Source organism: Emydura macquarii, unplaced genomic scaffold (genome assembly GCF_026122565.2).
Source record: "Emydura macquarii macquarii isolate MOO-44397 ecotype Brisbane River unplaced genomic scaffold, CSIRO-AGI_Emac_v2 contig_1254, whole genome shotgun sequence".
Classification (NCBI taxonomy): Eukaryota; Metazoa; Chordata; order Testudines; family Chelidae; genus Emydura; species Emydura macquarii.
In genome coordinates, this window is record NW_027131391.1 from 2114704 (window position 1) to 2139898 (window position 25195).

Below are 25195 nucleotides of genomic sequence, written 5' to 3' on the forward strand. Positions count from 1 at the left end.
AGGGTGGGGGGCGTTAGAGCCCCAGAAGAGAGGAAAGTTTGCGGCGTTCCTGGTGCGGGTGCAGTGAGGCGGGCGGGGTCGGGGTCGGGCCCGGCGGCGGCAGCGGCGCTTGGTCGGGGAGCAGCAGCCGGGGGCCCCCGCTGGATTTTTGTCGGGGGGGGGTGGTATCACCCCCCTCCTTCTCCTCCCCCCAGGGGTGAAAGTGCAAGAGGAAGTGCAGCCGCTGCCATCTTTCCTCCGCTCCAAACATACAGGGACGGACGGAGCCGGCAGCCCGGAGCCCCTCCTGCCTAGCCCGCTGCAGCCGCGCGCCCCTTCCCGCTGCGGCCTCCACGGCTGCCGCGCCTCGTGGCGGCCGAGCCCGGGCGGAGCTCGCGCCGCCTCAGCGCTGCTGCTGCTGCCTCAGCTCCGTGCTGCGCGCGCGCCCCTCCACCGCCTCAGCCTTTTGTTTCGGCCCCCCCACCCCCACTCCCCTCGCGCTCTTTGCAGGCAGCGCAGCGCGCGCCGCCGCCGCCGGGCCCGGACAGCCGGGGAGGGGGAGGAAACGCGCGCCGCCGCCGGACAGCCTGAGAGCGAGCGCCGCCTGCAGGCCGCCGCGGGGCAGCGCAGCGCAGCCTCATGGAGCGGGTGAACGAGACCGCCGCCTGCGGCCCGTCGTCGGGCTGCTACACGTACCAGGTGAGCCGGCACAGCGCCGACATGCTGCACAGCCTCAACCAGCAGCGCAAGAACGGCGGCCGCTTCTGCGACGTGCTGCTGCGGGTGGGCGACGAGAGCTTCCCCGCGCACCGGGCCGTGCTGGCCGCCTGCAGCGAGTACTTCGAGTCGGTGTTCAGCGCGCAGTTGGGCGAGGGGGCCGGCGGCGCGGAGGGGGGCGCCGCGGAGGCGGGGGCCGGCGGCGGGCCGGCCGCCGGCGGCCGCGAGCTGGAGATGCACACCATCAGCTCCAAAGTCTTCGGGGACATCCTGGACTTCGCCTACACCTCGCGCATCGTGGTGCGGCTGGAAAGCTTCCCCGAGCTCATGACGGCCGCCAAGTTCCTGCTCATGCGCTCCGTCATCGACATCTGCCAGGAGGTCATCAAGCAGTCCAACGTGCAGATCCTGGTGCCCCCCACGCGCCCCGACATCATGCTCTTCCGGCCCAGCGCTGCCGACCTGGGCTTCCCCCTCGACATGACCAACGGGGCCGGCCTGGCGCCCAATGGCAACGGCATTGCCGGCATGCCCGAAGACGAGGCTACGCGGGCCGCCCTCACCGCTGCACAGTCCTCCTTGCCCGTCCTGCAGGGAGTGGACCGCCTGCCCATGGTGGCGGGACCTTTGTCGCCACCCTTGCTGGCCTCCCCTTTCCAGAACGTGGCGACAAGTGCCCCCACTTTGGGCACCAAGAGGGGCAGGGGGCGGCCTCGCAAAGCAAACCTCTTGGACTCCATGATGTTTGGTACTCCGGGGGGCCTGCGAGAGGCGGGCATCCTTCCTTGTGGCCTCTGTGGGAAAGTGTTTACAGATGCCAATCGTCTGCGGCAGCATGAGGCTCAGCATGGGGTGACCAGCTTACAGTTAGGTTACATAGACATCCCGCCTCCAAGGCTTGGTGAAAACGGGGTGCCTGGTCAGGACGATCCTGATGCCCCCCGAAAGAGGAGCAGGACAAGGAAGCAGGTGGCCTGTGAGATCTGTGGCAAGATTTTTCGGGACGTGTACCACTTGAACAGGCACAAGCTGTCGCACTCCGGAGAGAAGCCATATTCTTGTCCAGTGTGTGGGCTACGATTCAAGCGGAAAGACAGGATGTCCTATCATGTTCGGTCTCATGATGGCTCTGTGGGAAAGCCCTACATTTGCCAGAGCTGCGGAAAAGGCTTCTCCAGGTAAGAGGAAGTTGATGTGAATCATAAATGGAAAAGACCTAGAAGATTATCTAGCCCATTGCTTGAGGGGACCAGTGTAGACTCATCACTGGTAGTTTTAAATATCCCAAGTGATGGAGCTTTCATTGCTTCCCTTGGGAGACTATTTTACCACGTTGTAGAAGGGTTAACTAGTAATTAAATCACAAGATGGGGAGTTGGATGAATCCTGGTTAACATAACCAGTTTTGTCACAGACTTGGTGTGTGACGCTGGGCAAGTCAGTTAGTCTCTTTGACTCCCATTTCTCTTCTCTGAAATGGATATTGAAATAATTAGGTATCTCACAGGGGTGTACTGACTGAGGCTTAATTATGGGTTGTGAAGTGATTTGATGCCCTCTATTGCAAGGTGCTATGGAAGTATTAATAGATCTCAAAATGATTTTTTTCTGATGAACAATCTAAATTTTCCTTGTCTTAACTTTACTCTATTTGGCCTTGTGTATAACCATTTGTATCAACCAGATGTGAATGAAGAGATAATATTTCAAAGTCTGCAGCAACAGCTATCACTTTAATACACTGTCTTTATGTCCTTTGTGTTTACAGCCTCCTGCAAGGAATCCAGTTTCTATCCTGCAGTATATATAAGATCTGTGTTTTTAATTTGGTTAATATTTGTTGTCACCTTTTTGTTAAGTGAACTCCCACAAACAAGTGATTCTTTGATAGATATTGCCTTAATATTTCTTGTTTGTGTCTTGTGTGAGTTCAGGAATGAATTTGAGACTTGGATCCTTCAGAAGTTCAGTGTTCAATTTGAGGAGAGGGTAGATAAGGGAAAAGAGTCAACACCAGCCTTCCTACTTCTTCTACATCCCTAGTTAATGGATCTGAGCTCTTTGACTTCCCCTCACTGGTGAGAAGGAGCTGAGATGATAACCAGTAAGCAGTGGAATTCTTCTTGGGGAAAAAGCTACCCCCGGAATATAAACTTAAAAACCTTTGTCCCTGCTGAATCTGCTCTGATAATGACACAGGTTTTTTGCTATAAAAACAAACAAAATCTGTGATAAAGAGGAGATCGCCAATAACTGGCAACTGCAGGGATATTCTAGGACAATAAACTGGATACAGAGACAGCATCACCTTGAAGAATTAAAAGTACTTTCACCTCCTGTACCTGCCCCTGAGATCTCCTACCAATTTTTATTTTCCAGTCATACTTTAAAAAAAGAAAAATCTCCCTGCTGTTACTGTACTGAAAAACTTTCACACATAAATTAAAGTAACTGATTCTCAGAGGTGCTGAAAACTCAGTGCTCCCATTGAGTTCAGAAAACTAGGCCCTAATGTTAAAGAGGAAACAGTGAAAATCTCTACATCCATTTGTAAAATAAAAACAGAAAAATAAGAGAATATTTTTTTCTCTAGTCTTTTAGTTTTAGTAATCTTAAGTGTTATACAAAAGTAAATAAACAAAATAAATCAGACAGAAGTATGGTGGTTAATTTTACACTAAGCCTTTAGTTCAAGGACTGATTCAAGAGGCATCCCTGAAGTTCATTGGCATATACTAGGAGTTTAAACCTCTGACTAGTCTTTCCAGTTAAACAGCCCCAGCCCACCTGTCCAGGCATCAGGTTTAACAGCTTTACTGTGGATGGAGTTAACTCTGTCTTCTGTCTCCAGATAGTGAAGCTCTCTCTGACTCTGACTGGCTGAGACTAGAAAGTTGGGGGAGGAGAGGTGGAGCATTAGTTTCCAAGCAGCTTTGGCCTCATACAATGAAAAGCTTTCTTCCCCCCAGGAGAAACGCCCACCAGGAAAATCTGTAGCTATTCAGTCTTCCCTCCTTCAAAACAAGCTTTACGAATCTTGGGAAATGGACTAACTTTTTTTAATAATAATTTGCTCTTAATAATAGCACCTTCTAGCTGAGGACGTCAAAGGCTTTACAAACATTAATTATGCCTCGCAGCACAGTTGTGAGGGAGGACAGTATTTTTTCCATGTTACGTATGAGGAAATCGAGACACAAAAGTAAAACTTACCACCAAAATGTTCATACTGGGGTGCCTAATGTTGGATTCCTAAATCCATATTTGGACACGTAAATCAAAGTGGCCTGACTTTAAAATACAAAGCATTTCTGACATTGAGGCCACTTTAATTTAGGTGTCCAAATATGGATTTAGAAGTACAACTGGAAGCACCCCAGTATGAAAACTTTGATCTAAATCATACTTCTGTGCAGAGGGATGGCAGGATATTTATCAGAGTAGAGCTATGCTTGTTGCTGATTTTTGTCTCCAGAAGTAAAATATAATGGGTTGCTTGAATGAACTGGAGCCCAGATATACCAGAGAGAACTTTTATTAGAATGGATGCAATAGTAACTTCTATTTTTAATGTTCATTTTAAAGTGTGTGTGTGTTTGTGTGTGTGTATAATTTTATTTTATTTTATTTTTTTAAAGGCCAGACCACTTGAATGGGCACATCAAACAGGTGCACACCTCGGAGAGACCTCATAAGTGTCAGGTAGGAGCAGGGAGATAAAGGAGGCTTTTGTAGCTTTTTATTTAATAAAAAAGGCAATGAGTGTACATGTGTGCAAAGAACAATCAAATATTGATTAGAAATTATCATGTATGTGTGAACTGAGATAAATATGTTTGTAACTAGTATTCAACAAACTGACAGCTGCTTTACATTCCTCTCTTTCTCTTCCCTTCCCCCCACTCCCTGTTGTCATCTCCTGCTGCTCTGGTCCTCCTGCCTTCCCTCCCCCTCCACCAGATGTTCTTTCTTGCTGCTCTGGTCCCCACCCTGGAAATCTTACCCTGCTGCTTTGTCCCTAGCTGTCTCAAATGATCCCCTTTTCTCTTCTGTAGTTCAGTGGCCACTAACGAGAGGCTCAAATTCTGACTTTAATTTTTAAATACAATTTCAGATACAGCTGATAATTTAACTTCACTTGCCATGAAGCTCTTTTTATCACATAGCCTTCAGAACATTGCACTGAGCAAAACTGGAAGCTTTTTTTCAGCAAGGATATAGGTGACATCAGCACAATATCCTTTGACATGCAGTGTAATATCAATTTATATAGTTCTTTACAGTTAAACAAGTCTTCCATTAAGGTTTAAAACCAAATCAAGATTGACCTTTATAATCCATTTGCGAGGGGGGGAGGGAGAGTGGTTAACAGGCATCTGGGCAAAACAGTTTCCATTATGACCCCCTGTCTTCACACACTGGTATGGTAATTTTCTAAAATATTTGCCTCTTGGGATAAAATTTTCCATGCATGGTCTCTGAAGGAAGGTGATTTTTTTTTTTTTTTTTTTTTTGAAAGTTGGCACAAAATCCCTTCAATTTTCTTTGAGGTCAGTGAAGATGGGGGGTGAAATTTTTCCATTCTAAAAAATTCTAACCCCATCCTGTCTGACTGCTGCCTCTTAACCTGCATTTTTTCTGTCTCCTGATACATGCCCCTGTTTTTCTTCCAAATTATGGGGGATTTTGTAATATTTTTGCAGTTTAAAGTAATCCAATGAGCAGATTTTCATTGCTGTGGAGAACCTAAAGGCTCCTGTTGACCTCACTGGGAGCTGTGGGAGCTCAGCACCTTTGAAAATAAGGCCATAGGGCCTTCAAGCCAATTAAGCATCTTAAACCTCTCTAAAGTCTTAAATTGGCTTAAGTTTCTTAATATGATCTGAGGCGATAGATCAGTTTAAATTCAGAAAAATTCCAAAAAACACAATTTTGGTAAAAACAAGGTGTCTAGCTGGATGTACTGAGTATGCCTTAAATATTTTTTAAAAAATGCACACTTAAGTGTGTGTATGTATAAAAATCTATATATAATAAAGATATTCATACACATGTGTACTTAGCCTCCAATGCTAGCAAAAATTTATCAATCTTTGGCCAGCTGATGTCAAGCTTACAGAAAGTGTGCAGTTTACTAATAACACTGACATGCACTAATTGTCCTTTGCTAACTAGTACCTGTTAGGAAACAGAGAGATTTTCTTTCACTTAGAAGTATTAAATGTAAACAACTACGTTGGTGCAAATTTAAGACTACATTGAGCACTCAAAAGTCAAGAAATATGAAAGTTAAGGTTAAAAATTTAACCCACAACTACTCTGCCCTTTGCATATATGCATTACATGAGCACAGTTTCTTAGAATAATCTTCTATAGCTAGTATTGTAGAAAATGCAGTAAGATATTGTATAAGAAAACGGTATATCATAATTAAAGTCTGTACCATAATGATTATGAAGATGGGCGCAGAGTTAAGGCTGAGAGTTCAATAGTAGCTTGTGCTCAATTTTTGACTGCTTAATTGTTCAAACTTAATGTTGCAATAATATTTAAAATAAATAAGGTGTAGAAGATTTGTTAAAGACTTGCTGTGCATCTTGGCAGCATTCTGTCAGAATTATAAAGTTTCCCTGCATACACACACATCTCTCTGTGTGTGTGATACACACTGCAGAAAGGATACTTTAATTCTGGAAAACAGCTGCAAATTTGTTTCAAATCTAAGATATATCCTATATACTAATGTGACTTTCAGTCTAGTTATCCCCTGAGCAATAACTTTCCCTCCCATAGAATTATCTTTCCTAGTCACCACGTTTGGGCACTGAGGAGCAAAACAGCTCAATATTGGTGTGTTATTTCTGCGCACCCTACTGCCAGCTGTTTTAGCTTTCCCTAATGGCAGTTAAAATTCCTTTGAGAATCCTGTTGTATACGAATGACAAGGATCCTTGAACCATCTTAATTAAAAAGAGAAGTATTGTTTTAGCAAAAGAAAATTGTTTTCCAGGCTCCTCCATCTTAATAGACATTCTTTAGAACTGTGATGTACAATCTGTCACTTACATGAGTCCCTATGTGCATCTCTGCAAACTAGCAAGGCTCCAGGGTAGCTGTGATATCACAGCACTGTGCATTCCAGGCCATCAACACAAAAGAGGAGCTGGCAAGACAACTTCAGAGCAGCTGAAATGAAGCTGTGGTGAGGAGAAGATGGTTATGTGCTAAATGCTCCTTACACTGGTCATTGTGTGGACTGGTCAGCACATAACACTATACTTACTTCGCTTAAAAAGAGAGCTTGTCTCTGCAGACAAGCATCTGATTCCATCTTTTTACTTCCTCTTAAAACAGATTCCCAATAGGAAAGGAAGCCCTTCGTAGAGCCAGAGAATCTGAGAAATCTGTTCCAGTGTGTTGCTTTGGTATCCAGAGCAGACACCAAATGGAACTCTGGATACTTTTCTCCCTGGTGACATTTGAGGTTTTTTTATCTGTCAATTAAGTGCTTGACATGGGAGAAGGGACAAGTCAGTTTGCTGGACATAACAGGATAGTTTAGGTTGCTGGCCTGGGGGCCTGACATGGGACTGGTGGCACTTGGGCTGATGGGTTGACTACTTAGTAGGGATTGATGCTAACCTCACACTGCAGGGTGGAAAGAATGATGGTTTGAAAATACTGTGGACTGAAATAGCAGGGAAAGATTGGGGGGCGGAGGGAGAGCAGAGGTTCGTTATTTCTCAGGGAACAAGGCACAAGTTGTTAGCATTCAGCTAACATTTCTAGGTAACATCTGACAATTTAAATAAACAAAAGAATATACAAGTTAAGTTAAAAACCAAACTACATTTATTTGAAAAATACAAATAAAATCTATTTATTGAAATTTACCTAAAATTGGCGTTCCAAATCCCCTTGATTTCAATGCAGAATGAGTTTCTTCCTGTCCTAATTTCTCTTACTTCCTGCCTATTAGCAGGAAAATGGCAGCCACCATGGAATAAGCTCAGAGACATCCACAGCCATAGAAAAGTTGAAACTTCAAGAGGTATTTCTTAAACAATGTTATTTTAAACTTTTTTTATATATTCTTTTTTGGTCTATTTATCTACCTATGCAATGTTTGATAGGAAAGCACTGGAGTTTTCCTTTATTATTAATAACAATTAATAATAAATACTTAGCACTCATTTAGCACTTTACATCTTTAAAGCCTTTTACAAACATTAACTAATTAAATATTAACTGTAAGAGGTTTTCTCCAAATCTGGTCCTGTCTTCCTTGTATTATTCAACTAAACTGGTTCTTGTTTCTCAACTGGACCGTTATTTTTGTTTTTTAGACTCTTTTTGCAGGTCTGCTCAGTATGTAGCTTACCCAGGAATGGACTCTACAAAAGTCGGCAGTAAGACTGATAAACCAAACAGAAATATGATTGTACTATCCCCTCTCTAAGCTTTCCACTTGATCTGTTCAATGTAGGATAGATGATGGTTTTACTTTTAACATTTGAGGATTTGTGTGGTTTATCTTTAGTTTGTGTCATAGAACTGATGCCCAGATATTCCCAATGCATTTATACACAAGCTTGCTGTCACTTGATATTGAATTACAGTATTGGTGATGGAGGTTTTGACTGTCATGCTCCGCTGCTCAGGAACACACATTAACTTTACCTCCAACAGGTTGTTTTGTTGTTGGAATCCTGACTTAAAGACTTCTTTGTTTCCAGTAACATTTTGCTAAATGAAAGCTGCACCTATTTTGCTCAGCGCTGTGTCCTGAGAGTTCAGATGAGGAGAAATCTCTTTCTCTTTCATGTTGAAGAAATTACTTTTTTTTTCCTTCATCACTTGTGACTTTTGAGTCTTTCCCTAGTGAGGTCAGTGAAATTCCATGTATCACAGCAATCCATGTTCGTATCACTGTTTTTTAAACTGCATTAGGGATGGATCCTGCAATGTACTGAGTCTTCTGTTTGGTGTAGTGTATCCTCAACTTCCATTGAAATCAAGTCAGTGGAAGATTGAGGGTACTTAGCACCTCACAAGATTGACCCTTGAGGGCACTGAAGTCAGTTAGGTACCTTTCAAATAACTTCAGTGGATTTTGGATTATTGAGAGCTATGTAAAATTCTACAGGTGATACAGATTCTCTATTGTATTGCCAGTTTCCTTTATTTTAAGCTACTGTGTTGTAATTGCAGTACAGTATGTATGTTATTATCCTAAACAAAATCTACTTTACAGTGAAACAGCTGCCTAAAAAATAAAACACTACTTCTTGAAAAGGCAAAAAGCAAAAAAAAAAAAATCCCCAAATCACTTACTGGGTTTATATAATCTAGAAAGCTGATATATAAATCATGTATCTCATTATTTCACCAAAAGGCTGCTGTGGTATAAACCAATCACTGCGCAGCCTTGAATTTTGTTACTGTCATCCACCTGGACTGGTCGCTCTGATATTTCTGGTTTTCTCTGTCCTCCACTTGTGAGCAATGTGTTCAGATTGCATTTTTTATATAACATGTTGCTAAAGATTTGACTGCTTTCATGTGTGTGCTAATGATATGATCAGCCTTGCAAAACTGTCAAAAACATACTAGGTCTGGCACAAAATCTACTTGCTTACCCTCTGCTATTATTATGATGACGGATGCCAGGGGAGGGAAGAGACCTCACTCATCTGTCAAATTATTATTCTGGGATGAATGGGCAAGTAGCATTTTGCAAGGCTGACATGTATAGTTATAATTATATGTTGTTGTTTTACCCTAAATTCATCTTGTTACATGGTAGTAACTGGAGTATGACACCATAACAGGGATCAAGTTAGTCAGTATAAACAGATTACGCAGAGCCATTCTGAGATTTCCCTATGGATGCCAACATGGTTCTCCTTCTGTAGTGCCCTCTGTTATCCTGTCAATCCACCCTACACTGAAGCTTTGTTTATACCGCATTGGGGACCCAAGGGAAAACCATAGAGACTAGAGTCAAATTGATGAGATCACAAAGTGAAATGCAGGAAGGCGATAGCCAGGCTCACATCAATCCCTCTGATGTGACTGGAGTGGACTGTTTCAAGAAGGACAATGGCAAATTGATTTATTACCAAATATGATTTGTGAAGTTTTAATAATGCGGATTTCGAGGCGGAACTGAGGCATTATAGACCCTGTGTTTTACTCAAATTTAGTGACTATTGTGTCAAAGCTTCTTTCTTTCTCTCTGTCAAGCCCTAATCCTGGTACCTCCTGCTCCTTTTTGAGCAGTAACATTGCATCCTACGCAGTGTGATGGTAACCTGGATTGTCTATTTGGGAAAATTAACTCATGACTATGTCACTTGTGTGCATATGCAGGGTTGGAGAGTCTCATGGTGGGGGTCACCTAGTGTAGATATAGCAATGTGAACATTTGTAGCAGATTTGGTGACTCACACTGTTCTCCTTCTACCTGCAGACCTGTAATGCTTCCTTTGCCACCCGTGATCGACTGCGCTCACACCTAGCATGCCATGAAGACAAAGTTCCATGCCAGGTGTGTGGAAAGTACTTGCGGGCAGCATACATGGCAGATCATTTGAAGAAACATAGCGAAGGACCAAGCAACTTCTGCACTATCTGTAACCGAGGTAATGATGAGCTGTCTCTTTATTTCAGGGGGATGGGGCAAGGCAGAGACAGCATTAAACTGTGTAATCCTGTCTGTTGCAAGAAGAAATCATAGCATAGCTTCCCTCGTTGTTTTCCTCATTGAACAATAAACATCTCGAAATTGATGGACGTATTGGCCTGGCCTTTGCACATGACTAGGTATTTAATAGTCCTTCTCTGATGAAGTTTAAATTAAATACAGAGCTCCGTATTTTTGGATGGATCTACAAAAATTTTTGTCAAATTATCCTCCCACATCCATCAAAAGTAACCAGTTCCTGCTTGTCATGACGCTATTCACTGTGCATCTGCTCACGGTCACAGGGCTGGGCTAATTACACTGGGGAAGGTCTGGGAGAAGATTCTTTGGTCTCGTTTTACATAAGTATATGCAATATCCTGGTCCCCTCTTAGCCTCCTGCATCAGAAGTGGAGCTCAGCTGCTCTTTCATTTGAACCCTAGCAATCGCTTTTGCTGGTTTACATTTACAAAGTTGGCTTTGTAAGAAAAAGAGCTAGAAACAGACTTTCATTTATCAAACCAACAAAGCTAAGCTTCTCCATTACATATGTACTTCCCACAAATTGGGGAACAAAGTCGGTAGATTTAGACTTCATAGGACCTGAATGTAGGCTATGGATAAATAGGACAAAGCTTCTGGAAGAAGGAAGCTAAAGGGTAATGGAGGCTAAGACCAAACTGACTGATATCATGAGACTCTTAAAACGTTGAAGTAAAGACACTACTTCAGAACAATGCTGTAGATTGCAAAGGAACATGTGGCTGGTGCCAGATGAACAAAAAGACACTTGTGCATGTCTGCACACTTCTGTTAACAGCAGTGGAATGGCAGCTGGTTTTTAGGGAGACTGAAAAGATGCCTAATAAAGGATTTCCTCAGATAATCCATCTATGTAGGAAGCATCAAAGTTAGGCCTTATCTACACTAGCACTTAGAAAGTTTTGTCTCTCAGGGTTGTGAAACAACAAACCCCCCCCCATCCGCAAAGCAACATAAATTTTGCCGGCATAAGCACTTGTGTGGACAGCGCTGTGTCAGCAGGAGACCCTCTCCCACCGACATAGCTACCACCACTTGTTTAGGTGGTTTTATTATGTCAGTGGGAGAGCTCTCTTCCTCCAACATAACGCAGCTATACAAGTGCTCTTACAGTGACACAGCTGTACCGATACCGCTGTACTGCTGTAAGTTTTAAGCGTAGACTAGCCCTTAGTGATTAAGAAAGGATTCGGAGGTAGTAAAAGAGAGCAAAAGGATTCCCAGAATGAAAAGGTAGGAAAGAACTCACGCTCAGATATAGAGGGACTCCTGACGCACAAGGAAAGGACTGATCCAGGTAGTGTATTAAAAGCACTGTATTTTCTGGTCTTCAGCAACATTTGTTTCCAACTTCACATATCTAGATATACACTGGTTTATTGCCTGCACAGAACTCTGATCAGAACTTGGCTAATCTTTTAAATGTACCTGCTAGTAACTGATAAAAATTATTACAGGTAAAGTATGTTTATGCATGGACTGAACTTCGTGTTGGGTGAAGTAAAACCTATTAGGTTGGTGAATGGGTTGGTTTCATGTATGGGAACACCTTTTGGTGTGTTGGAGGTGGCTGCTGTGAGTTATGGGACTGCCTTTTGTTTTTATTGAAGGGGTCTATTTTTAGTTCCATTTTCTAATTGAAGGGAGCTGATATCTATTGAGGGAATATAACTGTTACTAGCTGAAAGTTTGGGGACAGTGCAGGATAGCAACAGTTGAGTAGTTAAAATAGGTAAGGATGAGTAGTGAATGATTTTTTTAAATTGTGAAGGAGTCATTATCCACTGTGGATCCTTAAAATGAGTTAAGGTTTTGCATGGAAACACCAATTGGCCAGGAAATCCTCAGGATTCTCAAATTCCATAGATTTGGATATTAAAATGAATATTGGCCTCCGTCAAGGGAAGGCCTGACTTCTGAAAAATTTTTCTTTAGCTTATCCTGACAACTCTTGCAGTGAAGATTCAGAAGCCCCTGATCCAAGCTCTATTCTGATATGTCCTCAATTAGACTTGGTGGATAGCAGATTGAAAATTCATTCATGTTTACTGAAACTGGATTGTTTCTTGGATTTGAGGACCTGGGATTCACCCTCCCAGCCACTGGATGTCACTGCTGCTCCTCAAAAATTCAACCAGAAAAACAAAGGCATTGGTCTGGCTATCAAACAATGAAATGATTTTTTAAAAAGACTATTTACACAATACAGTTTTAAGCAGAAATCTAAATTAAATGTAAGCTTCTGTCTTGTGTGTGTAGAAAGTTAGAGGGGTCTGATGATCATCCAAGATAGCAGAAAGCTTTTAACAGTGCTGTTTCTTTTTCTACAGCACTATCTTCATATATTTTGTCAGAGAGCAAGATTAGGCTTTTATGAACTTAAATTTCTATCAGCACCTACAAATAATAGTTAATCTGTTGAAGATTTGCCATTTGCAGCTAAAATTCAAGGAAATAATCTTAATAATATCCAGGTACAGACAACTTGTTAAGCAACTCTGGCTTCATATGCTAAGAACTCAGGGAAATACTGGTTAAAGGTGTCATGGATAAGAACTTTGAAACCCCTAATTCAAGATATCTGATGACAATCAATAGACAATGTCTAGAAGTCCTATAAACTGCAGACCACCAAGAAATGAAATGAATTAGAAAATTTTATACTAAGAAACCATGATAGAGGTTCATGTCAATGGAATCTGTGGCAGTGATGACACTGCTAAGGATATTTTGATCTTTCCCCTTAAATGCATTTTGGTGCACTGTTTCCTTGGAGTAGTAACTTAAATAATGCTGGTTATGGCCACCGTAGAGCAAGAAACAAAGATTTTTAAAATACGCATGAATCTGGGGCCAGATTCTGGCCATGTTTAGACAGCCTCGAAGGAAGAAAGCAAGGACTCTGGGGCAGATGAGGAAGAGGATCTTATGCATACAAATATATTTTAGTGTTACAATGAGGATGGAAAACATAGGCTTAGAATTTGTTGCTTTATTCTGACAAACTGAGAGTTTTTCTATGGAAGTTAGTGATGTGCATCTTGCTGTCCTAAAGATGTAGGGGACTTTACCTAAAAACTGGAAGGAACAGTCCCAGATCTGCTACTCATAGATACCTAGGGCAACTTTATCTTTTCTGGTTTTAATTTTTTATTTTCTTTAAGGGTGGAAAAATATGGTATTAAAAAATCACCACCTCTGAGTTAGTTCAATTATATATATAATATATATATAATAATGTATAATTAGGGCATTAATGCTTAAAATGATTATTGGCATCTATAGTTAATCTTGTTCAGTCTGGGAAGCTGTACTTTCTGGGAAAGGGTTTCTTTAAAGGAGTCATGCAGTAGATGAACCATAATACTTTAGAAATCTAAGTACTTAGAAAACAATTTTCCAAGCATTTTTAAAAATCCATTAGTTTCAGTATCTCCATTTAGTGACCGGGACTCCTCTCTCTCGAAGGGGGCAGCCATTTTGCTGATACTTGTCAGCAGAGGCTCCATTTGATGATAGAGTAGAGTTGAGATGGTTTTGCCAAAAGAAAGTATTGGATGCTGGGATATTTAAAAGTTGCTGTAAGGAAAGTTCTATAAGTTCATTTTTAATATTGGTTTGCTTAACTGAGCAGTAAATATGGCAACTTTAAAAAAGTAAGTTTATGAAAATTAAGTTAACCAAAATATTCCTTGTAAAGGCAAATTAATTTTATTTAGTTTAGATCATCAAACTGTCAACTGCTGCTTTCTGTCTGATTGTTACATATTTTCTTTCATTCTATTTAAGATCTTTAGAAAATTTATGTACTGGTTTAGGTTGGGTTTAGAGTCAAAGGAACCTAAAGGAGATAAGCACCCAACACCCTTAGGCTCCTTTGACAATCTTAGCATTTTTTTTTGTAATAAGATGTTGTGATTATAAAGTGCAACATAATACAGACACTTTCTGTTAAGGACATGTCCAGTTTCCATGCCACAGGCATCCAGTGAGTCGACTAAAGCCATACATTCTGCTCCTACGGACTCACCTTCTATGTAAGGTGTGGGGTTCAGACTGAGAATACGTTGTAATTGTTTTGATAGAAGGACGAATTCTTGTCATTGTTCATGTTGGGCTTGAAGTAACTAGGAAAGACTAGGACTGGAGGCATTTGCCAGCTGCTTTATCTATATCCAGTTTAGACTCTATGAACACGGCATATCCTACAGTCCTCCTTGGGAAGAGTTCATTATAGACAGACTACTTTCGTTTGGTAGGAGGTAGACTACTTCCTTCCCGTTCCTGTGAATGTTTGAAAGGCTTATGATGGTAAGAAGAAGCAGGATCTGCTCCCTGGGGCCATGAGATATGTATATGGATCGGGCAATAGATGAGATGGGGTTCTTTTTTAAAGACTTGTTAAATCTCACCTCGGTTTGTTTTCAAGAAGGGTTTTAAAAGTGATGGATTATCCCTTGGGAATCCTCCACCTCTCTTTCTAGGATAGGCACGGAGCTATTCATAATTGTGGCCTGGTGTAAATCTTAAACTGTGATCTTTCTCAGGATCTAATTATGCTAAAATCTCATTTTATCCTAGTTGCAGATGAAGCAGGTATTATTCTTAATGCTTTGGTAGAAGTTGATGGTTCGCCCCTTCATCTATCAAGTTCATAGGAGAAACCCAGGCACTTTGCAGGAAACTTTCATTATATAAACTTTCATGTATAAAATAGTGTTCCCTGCAGGTGGAATCACAGAAAACTAGCATGTTATGACTGTTCCCACTCTAGATCCTTCCTGTTTTATGATCTGCAATGAAACAAAGACTTTAAAACATTGACTTAACACAGAAATCTCTGGCAAGCTGACATCTAGTTTCTACATCATAATCCTCTTTCATAGTTTGATTCTGAGTTTGCTATATTGCAGTATCCATATGATTCTAACACACATACTGTGAAATAAGAGAAGATTTCTATCCCTAAATAGCTTACAGCCTAGTTGGAAGTGGAATCCTCACATCTGTATGATACGCCCATTCCGTTCACAATCCAACTTTGATTCCTTCTTCATTTGCTGTGAATTTTAGCAGATGTATATTTTCCATGTCAATGCAATTTATTCAATATAGCACTTTGCGTCCTTGGAGCAATCTCATCTTATTTCAGAAGAATATATTGTTCCCCTCAGCACTTTTCCCAACTGGTTTGCCATGATATAGCTGCCCTAGTTTTTTAAAAGTGAATATTTTTGCTCAGTCACAGTTGTTGTTTTCTTGCTGGATCCACAAAGTTCTCTCCATATTCTGATTCTCCACAGCTCAGCTACTTTCAGGAGACAGTCCTTGTTCCATCCCAGAGATAAAAGCAGCCTGTCCACTTCCTTTTTCTTCTCCATCAGGTTGCTGTAGGCATTCTGTATTTATGCTTGTACGTAAATCCTCTGAAATCATAAGGATTTACGATGCATTACTCATTCTGAACTTAGGGTTCTAGTGAAAGTCTCTGCGTAGAAAGAGCCATTTTACTATGAAACAAAGTTCAGTTTAAAGTCAATACCTGAAGTAAATGACTTTGTCTTGCCTATTAAGGCCTTGTCTATGCTAGAAAGTTGTGCCAGTATAGTTAAAGCAGTACAACTCTCCTAATTTGGATGCATTTATATCAGTGTATAAAGATTATACCAGGATAACTATACCTTTATGGGGACTAGAAGGCACCTTTATACCAATATAACTGCATCTACACAAGGGTTTGTACTGGTATTAATTATATCGTTTTTTTTTTTTTTAAAAAAAACAACTCACCTCACCTAACCAACATAGTTATACCAGTTCAATGTTTGAGTGTAGACTTCTGTTAGTGGCCAAAATATACATTTGGAGGTTTTTAAAAACCAAAAAAAGGTTCAGCTCACGTCACTATACCCAGTGGTGCTTGGCTTGTGCCCCTTTGCGATTCTTACAGGCAAGTTTTCTAATATGAAAGTACCACAATGACTTCAGTTTGATAATTGCATTCAATATGGAGTTCTTTATTGATAAGGTTGAGAGATTCCTTAAATATCTGGCCCCTTTATCATCCAGTGATGGGCCTAATGCCCCTCATAGTAATTGCCACAGCATCTAAAAGCTGAATGAAAGAGTGCTTACAGAAATATTTGAGGGGAATTATCACATTAGAGGAAAGATGAAGAGGTGAACCCCAAAACATGAGCCCTTCTTAAAACAATAGGAACGTGGTGAGGAATTGCTGGCAGATTGTAAATAACAATCATGTTTGTAATTTCTCTTAGTATGTTCTCTTACAACATACTTGACATGCGAGAGATATTTCAGGACTTCGCTTTTGCAATTCCAAAGCATTCTAGAGTCTCTTCCTCATTGTAGTAACTTTTTCTACACACACTCATGCACAAGTTTTGTTCTCTCTGCAGAACCAGAAAATCCTGTAAGGAAAGTTCTATTTCACATTTGATGCTTGGTTAGATCTAACATAAGGCTTCTACTTCAGCATGTTTTGGGTAGTCAGAAACTAAGTTAGTGTGAGTCCCCTAAAGGAGAGAGAGAAGGATAAAAGGAACAGGGAAGGCAGATGTGTGTCTTTGCTGGTGGCAGGATCTCATCTCCTTTTATCTTGTTTAGGTTTCTCCTCTGCCTCCTACTTAAAGGTCCATGTTAAAACCCACCACGGTGTTCCCCTTCCCCAGGTCTCCAGGCACCAGGAGCCCATCCCGAATGGGGGAGCAGCGTTCCACTGCGTCAGGACCTATGGCATCAAAGGCAAGCGACTCCCTGCTCTGCACTTTGCTTCTTTGTGCAGGACTTTGGGTTGTGGAGGGCTGGACTGGGTATGGGAAAGGGGAGGCGGGAAAGACTGGGGAAGTCTTAAGAAGCTTAGAAAGATGTGGAGAGATTACCTAGAGCTCATTTCTATAGTTAGTGCAAGGATGTCCCTGGGTTCATTATTGGGGAAAATACTAGAAATACTTCAACTTTTGGCAGCTTCCTTTACTTTAGAGATGGAAAAGACCTGTTAGGTCATCCAGCTCCTCTTCCTGTGAGCAGATTGTGCTTGAATCTTACCTGAGAAGTTATGAGTTGGGAAGGATAAACTTATAGCTCAGTCTAGATCTTGGTACTGCCAAGATTCTCACTTGCTCTTTAGATTCTCCAAGACTGATAACAGCCTCTGTAGAGCCCAATTTCCTTGGGGGGAAGTCAGGAAAATGCTTGTATGATGGGAGTAATGATAGTCCATGTATTTCAACTCAAATAGCTGAGGAACCGCATAGATATTTTTAGTTAAATTTTTTCTTGCCTCTTTTACACTGTGGTTGAGAAGGAGTAGAGGATAAAGATATTGACTGCTTCTTATAAGACGCCACTAATATTTAGTTCTGCTTTTGCTTAAAGTAAGTTATCTTTTTCAGAGTGGTTAAAATTATTTAATTTGTAAATATCCTCTGTAAAATCAGATATTAATCGGTGTACAGTAACTTCCTTTTTGCCTCTCAGTTTTGGACCATCTGTATCCTTGGTCGAAGCTGGAACAGCAGAAAACCTCTCTCTGATATCGGAAACCATGACTGTCCCAAAAATTTGGGGTTACTTTTGCCCTGGAGATCAGAACAGAGCTGAGTTAAGCATACCTTGTGCTCTGTCTTGTGCTGATGGGATGCCCCAGTTGTGTAGCTTTCTTTCCAAAGGAAGTTCTTGTGGAGTTGCTACAGAAGCTTCTTGGTCCTGGGTTGTGTGCTGATTTAACAAGTTTTTCTCCCTAGCCCACTGGGATATTGATTTCATGCATGTCCTGTTTTGATGGCTAATGCTGATTCCATAGCAAGTCTGTCTTACGAAACATGCTAAGCAGTTCTTTGGCCTTTCAGGGTTAGGAGTAGAATGAAGTTTGTATTCTAAGATTTGTTTGGGGAGTACCTCCGGGTTTGCCATGTTCATGTATATGTTATGAGAGAAGATCAGAGAAGAGCTTTCTCAATACGCTACCAGAATAGGATGGGGAACACCCCAAACATACCAGTGACCTGGCTAGAGTATGTGTTGAAGTAACTGAGAATAATGCACTTTATTCTGAGAAGGATCCTCTTGAGACTATATAGAACTTAATCTCCAGGAACACAGCAACCCCTACTCCCATGCTGGGGTATTGGTGATGGAATATTTCCAGGTTTCTTCACCTCTTGCCCTAAACAGATGTGCACTGTTAAACAGTTCCTGGATTCCACCCAGAAGTGCCTGCTGCACTTCAGTGCTGGGAGAAGTGACTCCAGCATCTAAACATGCATGATAATATCTACATTTATATAGTGCCTTACATATCAAAGGGGGCATCCTAAGGGTACTATATAAATGTAAGCAGATATTTATGGATACCTCCATTATCACTACAAATACATAATTACAGACTTGAGGAGCTGGGTGAGGGTTAAGTCCAGGCTATTCAGAAGAGGGATCTACAGGGGCACAGTGCCTCATTACACAGAGGAGTATATGTGTAAGGTCTATGGCATTCTGTCATCTTGGGTAATAGTGAATCGGCTGATGACTACACCTTCTACTTAAAAGCATTTTAGAATAGCACTCTTGGAAGGTAAGGTTCTGAAAACTTGTCTTGTTGTTTTCCCATAGAAGGCCAGAAATGCTCACATTCGGACCCGATTGAGAGTTCTGATTCCTACGGAGACCTCTCTGATGCCAGTGACCTCAAGACCCCTGAGAAACAGAGCGCCAATGGGTCCTTCTCCTGCGACATGGCAGTCACCAAAAACAAAATGGAGCCGGAGGGAGAGAAGAAGTACCCTTGCCCCGAATGTGGCAGCTTTTTTAGATCCAAGTCTTATCTGAACAAACATATACAGAAAGTGCACGTCAGAGCCCTTGGGGGCCCATTGGGGGACCTGGGTCCTGCTCTAGGGTCCCCCTTTTCACCCCAACAGAACATGTCTCTTCTGGAGTCATTTGGGTTTCAGATCGTCCAGTCAGCATTTGCATCATCCCTGGTGGATCCAGAGGTCGACCAGCAACCAATGGGGCCAGAGGGGAAATGAAACCAGTTTAACCTTAACAAAACAAAGCAGCAGTCTGGTTATACCTATAAGACGCTGTGAATGAGAGAAGAAATAATGAAATTTGGTTCTATAGTTGAGAAATTTGTATTCATTTTAGCTCCCCTCCCTGCCTACCCTCTTTAAATCTTCTTTAGGGAAAGAAGGCTTCTTGCCTGATGACCTGCAGAAAATCTGCATGACCCTGAATGAGAGATGTGACCTAAAACACCACATGGAGTTCTAGAGGCTCCTGCCAGAGTTCTACTTTGGTCTTTTAGAATAAATAAAGCTACAAAGGCTGGTCAGAATTGTAAACAGCCCTAGAGACCCAACATGAGGGGAACTAGGTTTTATGCCTTTGTCCTCTCTCCTTCCCCTCCCCTACCCAACCCACCCCAAGAAAACACAGTAAGTTTTTACACACCCCCATACCTCCATTACTGACAGCTCATAACATAAACAAAAGCCCTGTGGTACCTAGCAGGTAACGGTGCAGTTATCCTTTTAAAAATAGTAAGATTTTTAAGAAGGCAAGAGAATTTGGACCCCTTCTGCCGTTTGTGAGGCTGTGAGTGCTGCAGCAGGAGCTAGACTGTTGAGGAAAATCACCATTCAAAAACAGGTTGTTTTTGTTACTTTTAACCATTAAACTTGCTGTCAGGTTTTTAATTATTATTATTATTTTAGGACCTGTTGTAGTGAATTGCTACTGAAAAGCCAGACTAAAGCGATATACAGAGCGCTCTTAAAGCAGCAGTCACGTTAGGGTTAGTATTAATTTTTTTTTAGGTGTATCATAATTAATAACTTGGCTAGTTAATTGTTTTAAGTCTATTGAAGAAATAGTTTTATCAAAACAAAAAAAAAGAGAGGAAGAAATTATCCGTGTGGTCTGGTTGGTTGGTGCTCATTTGACGTGTGGGGACCTAAAAGATGAAAATGGTCAGCAATCGGGTAAACTATCTGTACCATTGACTTGTTTAGTGTGAATAAACCCAGGGTTCACAGAGTGATTTTGAATTAATCGGATTGGACTATATTAAAGAAGTTAGTATGTTACTTTACATCCCCTCGTTTTGTCTGGTTTTTGAGCAATTTAGCTACCTGTCTGAAAGGTGTGCAGTTAAGATCCAGGAAGGGGCCTCTCTTTGATGTACTCTCAAATTCTCGTGGTTCCAACCCAGCACTCCTGAATTCCCTTTAATCAGGTTTGCACAGGCAATCCTATTCTCTTTTCTTCTTCTAGAGAAGAAATGTTTCCACCTTGAGAGGGGGACCCAATCAGAGCAAGCCTCAGAAGACAAAGCTGATACAAAATATTGAAGAGCTGGGCTCTGTAGTGGAGTCCGGGTTACCGGTGAATACAGATGCTTGTGCAAAGAGGCCAAATGTCCTTTCATAACCTTCCCACATTTAATTTTGTTGAACTCTTTATTTACCAAAAGCCAGGTGTTGGGATGGTTTAGTGAACTCAACACACGGTTAGGAGTCTCCGAACTTCTAATCATGGTTCTGCCACTGATGATCAAGATCTAATAGTACAAGTAAGTCCCTGAACCTCTGCCTTAATTCCTAGTCTGCAAAATGAAGATTCCTTACATCACAAGGGTGTTGGTTAAACCTAATGAGGGTTTATACATGCTTTGGAAATGCAAGGTGCTTACCTACATGCTGAGTATTAGTAGATCTGCCAAACTAAGGAGCCTGGGTCCCACATCAAATTTACATACAGTAGAGAAGATAGCTGCCTCCATCTTGAATACAGCACTGTGCTAAGATCAAGACAAGATGGAGGATTGCATGCTGGGACCTGCACTCTCTGTAGGTCATGCCGCTATGTTAAAGATGAGCAAAACCATGTGCTGCTTCATAAAATTCTCTGTGCTTGATTGCTCCTAATCTAAACTCTGTAGCTTTAGTGCAGTTGAAATAAGACGTTGGATTTTCTTCCTATTTTGTTTTCCATCTGTGCCATTGTCATAAAGCCTCATGGGTGGAGATGGGGTTTCTTCATGGTTTTGAGACACCCTCTTCCAGCCACCAAAATGACTCAAAAATCCTGACTTCACTCATGCAGGAAGTTGCTCCTTGTTTTTTATAATGTAAACGGTATTGAGTATTCTAAACCAAAGGGCAAATATTCTGTAGCTCACCCTGTATCCCCAAATAGAGGGCCTCTGGGGCTGGTGTCACACACTGTTGATGTGAAATTGACAAATTGCTGCTAACTTTGGGGGGGAGATGGTTCTCCTCCCCTCCCATCTGCCCTCCCAAAAAACCCAAACAACCAATTCTTCAGAAGTAGATCAGTGTCTTCATTTAAAAAAAAAAAAAAAAAGTTTAAAACCAAGCGTCTCAGACGGAGTTGTTTCTGTTATTGCTGTATTGATGTCTAGAGTTTAGATTATTTTACATTTGCTGACCAGTAGAGAAACAAGATTTTTGGCAAAGTAATAAAACCTCTTAAAATCTTACTAATCCAGGCTTTGACCAAACAGCTCTGTGAACTGCCACAGGTTTCACCAGGAGCATGACAAGATATTGCAGGCTTTCCAGTCAGCAGAAGGGTAAGCCAGGATCAGAGATTGGCAACTCCAGTCATCCTCATTCTTACTGATCACCCATATTGGAGGACTTGGGAGGGAGCAGGCAGGAAAATGTCAATGAAGGATGTAAACTGGGTAGCATATTTGGCAAAAGCTTTGTTGCCAACTTGGGAATCAGCTTGCTGCTGGACTTGAGCTGGAGGAGAAAAGGCAGTTTAGAAAAGTGAACATAGCATAAGTGTCTCTATTTACTGTTTCTATGAGCATTGCAAGAGGGCACCTTGTTCACAATAGGCATGAGTCTAGACAGAAATTCAGACAGTGGCTCAAATTCATTCAGTGTAGTTTCACAGCGAGTTAGAGTCAGGATCTTGTCAAAAGGACTCTCAGTAGATTGAAATTAAATGAAAGCTACTTGCTTCCGCAGGCCAATGGATATGAAACCTGTTCGGTAGGAGGTTACCTGTAATGATCATTCTTACCGGTTCCAATGTGCATGGGAGAGATTTACACTGACATGGTGGCTAGTGTGGACTTGTTAGCAATATAGAAACCAAGCAGCTTGCCAAGAACATTTTTGGGTTCCTTGTTCCTTCTGGGGCAAATTATTTATTTCAGGTGGATTGGGTTTTTATGCTGTGACATTGCTGGTTTAGAACAATTCTGTGTGCTTTTCATATTTGAGAAGTATGTTCTTTTAATAGAACAGAAAAGATCTGGACAGAACTTACCTGAAGAGTGTTATGCTGTGATCTTGCAGTTAACACATCCTCAGCTGCACTCTGGGCAATCTTACCCAACTTTTTCTATTTCCCTTACAGTCACTGAGTGCCATATTTGTGTAAACAGAAACTCTCTTTTAGAATGACCTTCCCTTTTGTCCCCACCTCATTTGGTGAGGCTACAATCCAGTATTTGAGATTTCACAATTATTTCCTGAGAGACAGGACCTGATATGCTGCAAACACTGGATCATAATGTCATCCATGTATTAGGAGGAAGCTAACAAAACGAAAAAGTTCAGTTATACATATCTTGGTAATCAAAGAGAAATAATTTTTATTACAGTAGCACCTCAAGCCTCATAACAGATTAGGAGCATGTACAAACTTAGTAGACAGTTCATGCCCCAAAGATCTATACAGCAAAGATAGACACAGGGTGAGAGAGAGGACGCATTATCACCATTTTACAGATGGAAGACAGGCACAGATTATGGACCTAGTTCAGCAAGGCATGTAAATGCTTTGCTGAATCTAGGCCTAAGTGATTTGCCCAAGGTCACACAGGAAGTCTGTGGCAAAACTAGGAATTAAAGCAGGGTCTCCCTAGTCCCAATCCAGAGTCTTAAAAACAAGAAAAAAATCACGAGATAAAACAGGTAGAGCAAAATGGACTTTTTTTTTTTTTTTTTAAAGCATGACAATAGGACTTTAAAGTGGTAAGGATTTGGACTTCATACCAGTCTTTAGCATAATTGTAAATGCCTGGTCACCGTACTAGACCTCTATGAATGCCAATGGCTTAGGAAATACATTTTCTTTCTCCATTGTCTCCTAGAATTGTCCCTCCCTCAATTGAATATCCTCAATAACTAATTACTTGAAATAGAGAAGTTATGTGACTGTGCGATCTATCTCTTCAGCTGTTGGATTAATATCAGGAAAACTTATTTAGATTTTTGTAGGGTCTGTTGTAACTTTTTAATGTCTTGTTTTTCCTTAAATCTCAGTTCTTAAAATGTAATATCTGAACTTCAGTCATTGTCTGTTTTAAGTCTGGATGGTGAAGCAACCTGCAGCTTTACTAAAAATGAGAAGGTACTTGTGATGCCAATGTAAATTTAAAAAGAACTCATCTCCAACATTGAAAGGATGAGTAAAGTGCTCTGGATTTCATTACATATAAAATGAGCAAAGCCAAAACAGGGGAAGTTACAGATTTTTTCCCCCCAAACAATGAAACAGAAAAGGCTTCTCTTTATTAACCAATAAAAATAAAGTTAAATGTTTGTAATTGTTCAGGGTGACAAAATCTGAGAGAAGTGACAAAGTAGACTGTGGAATGTATTGGCCTTATTAGTATGATGAATCTCTTAAAATCAGTTAAGCGGATTCTGTACCATTCATCTTTTGCCTAAGCACTGTGCTGAATTTTGATTTTGAGTGAAGTAATATTGAATCTCTGAGCCTGTACTCCCCATTCTGTCCCAGGAAGGAGGAACAAATCAGCAAGGGGGAGGAGGGAGAAAAGTGATAGTAAAGCTTAGATGAAAATTAGAGTTGTCTGGAAACTCTCCTGGGCCCTGCCTTTTTCCCTTTGAAAAAAACTCCCTTTCAAAAGCAAGGCCCCTCAGACCCCTGTGCATGATCCATAGGACTTGGTTTTTTCACAGTGACCTGCTAGTCCATCTCCCTCTGAGAAGAAATGTGATCAGTATTTAAGGCATCGGGCTGGGAGGCAGGAGATCCAGAATTGTAAACCTGGCTGTCATTGATTTGCACTGTGGTATAATTCAGGCTGTAATGCTGTAGGAGGCCGAGGACCCTCAACTCCCATTGACACCACTGAGGGTTAAAGAGGTTTGGCTCCTAGGAGGATCAATTCTTTACCCTCTTCCTGGATTTGCTTCCCCCTCTGTAAAATGGGGGATGATAATCATATTTCATGAATGTGTTGTGGAGATTGATCAGTTAATGGGCCAAATTCTGCTCTCTCTCATATATTCAGCACCAGGGATTTCAGGTGTAGCGAATAAAAAGTTGGACAATCATTGAGATGCATTCTTTTCTAAATGTGCGGTATTTTAAAAGCTGCCCAGCATTACTGATGTGCTCTCCGCATCCAATTGAATGTAGTTTTTCCTGGGTTGCCTTTGCAGTTTTGCAGACCTAGAATTGCTCCAATTCTGAGAGGTGTTGATTGGAGGAAATAATTGGTGTCTAAGGCCATGTCTACACTTACAAGCTTACAGCTGTAAGAGCGTTCGTGTAGCTGTGTTATGCTGCCAGGAGTGAGTTCTCTCATTGATATAATAAAACCAGCTCAATGAGTGGCAGTAGCTATGTTGGCAGAAGACACTGTCCTGCTGACACAGTGCTGTGCACACGAGTGCTTATGCCGGCAAAATGTATGTCACCACGGGGGGTGTTTTTTTTCACACACCTGTGTGACA

General features: G+C 41.5%; 1 protein-coding gene across 6 annotated transcripts; it reads left to right on the top strand.

Annotated features, from left to right (window-relative positions):
* The first annotated feature begins 24 nt into the window (after positions 1–24).
* On the top strand, positions 25–20538 carry PATZ1 (POZ/BTB and AT hook containing zinc finger 1). Of its 6 annotated transcripts, none has more exons than XM_067550053.1 (6): positions 25–1874; positions 4335–4398; positions 7676–7747; positions 10169–10340; positions 17052–17189; positions 19056–20538. In XM_067550053.1, exons 1-6 carry the CDS (start codon positions 619–621, stop codon positions 19472–19474), a joined length of 2121 nt encoding a protein of 706 aa, XP_067406154.1. In that variant the 5' UTR covers positions 25–618; the 3' UTR covers positions 19475–20538. The 6 variants fall into 6 exon arrangements, with proteins under 6 accessions (XP_067406154.1, XP_067406155.1, XP_067406157.1 ...); XM_067550054.1 differs by having other exon boundaries at positions 7679–7747; XM_067550056.1 differs by lacking the exon at positions 17052–17189.
* The last annotated feature ends 4657 nt before the right edge of the window (positions 20539–25195 follow it).

What these genes read in the sequence shown, in the direction of transcription:
- PATZ1 (XM_067550053.1), top strand. Translation starts at nt 619, where the DNA reads ATGGAGCGGGTGAACGAGACCGCCGCCTGCGGCCCGTCGTCGGGCTGC. An exon ending in TGCGGAAAAGGCTTCTCCAG is followed by an intron (nt 1,875 to 4,334) that starts GTAAGAGGAAGT and finishes ATTTTTTTAAAG; the next exon opens with GCCAGACCACTTGAATGGGC. An exon ending in AAAAGTTGAAACTTCAAGAG is followed by an intron (nt 7,748 to 10,168) that starts GTATTTCTTAAA and finishes TTCTACCTGCAG; the next exon opens with ACCTGTAATGCTTCCTTTGC.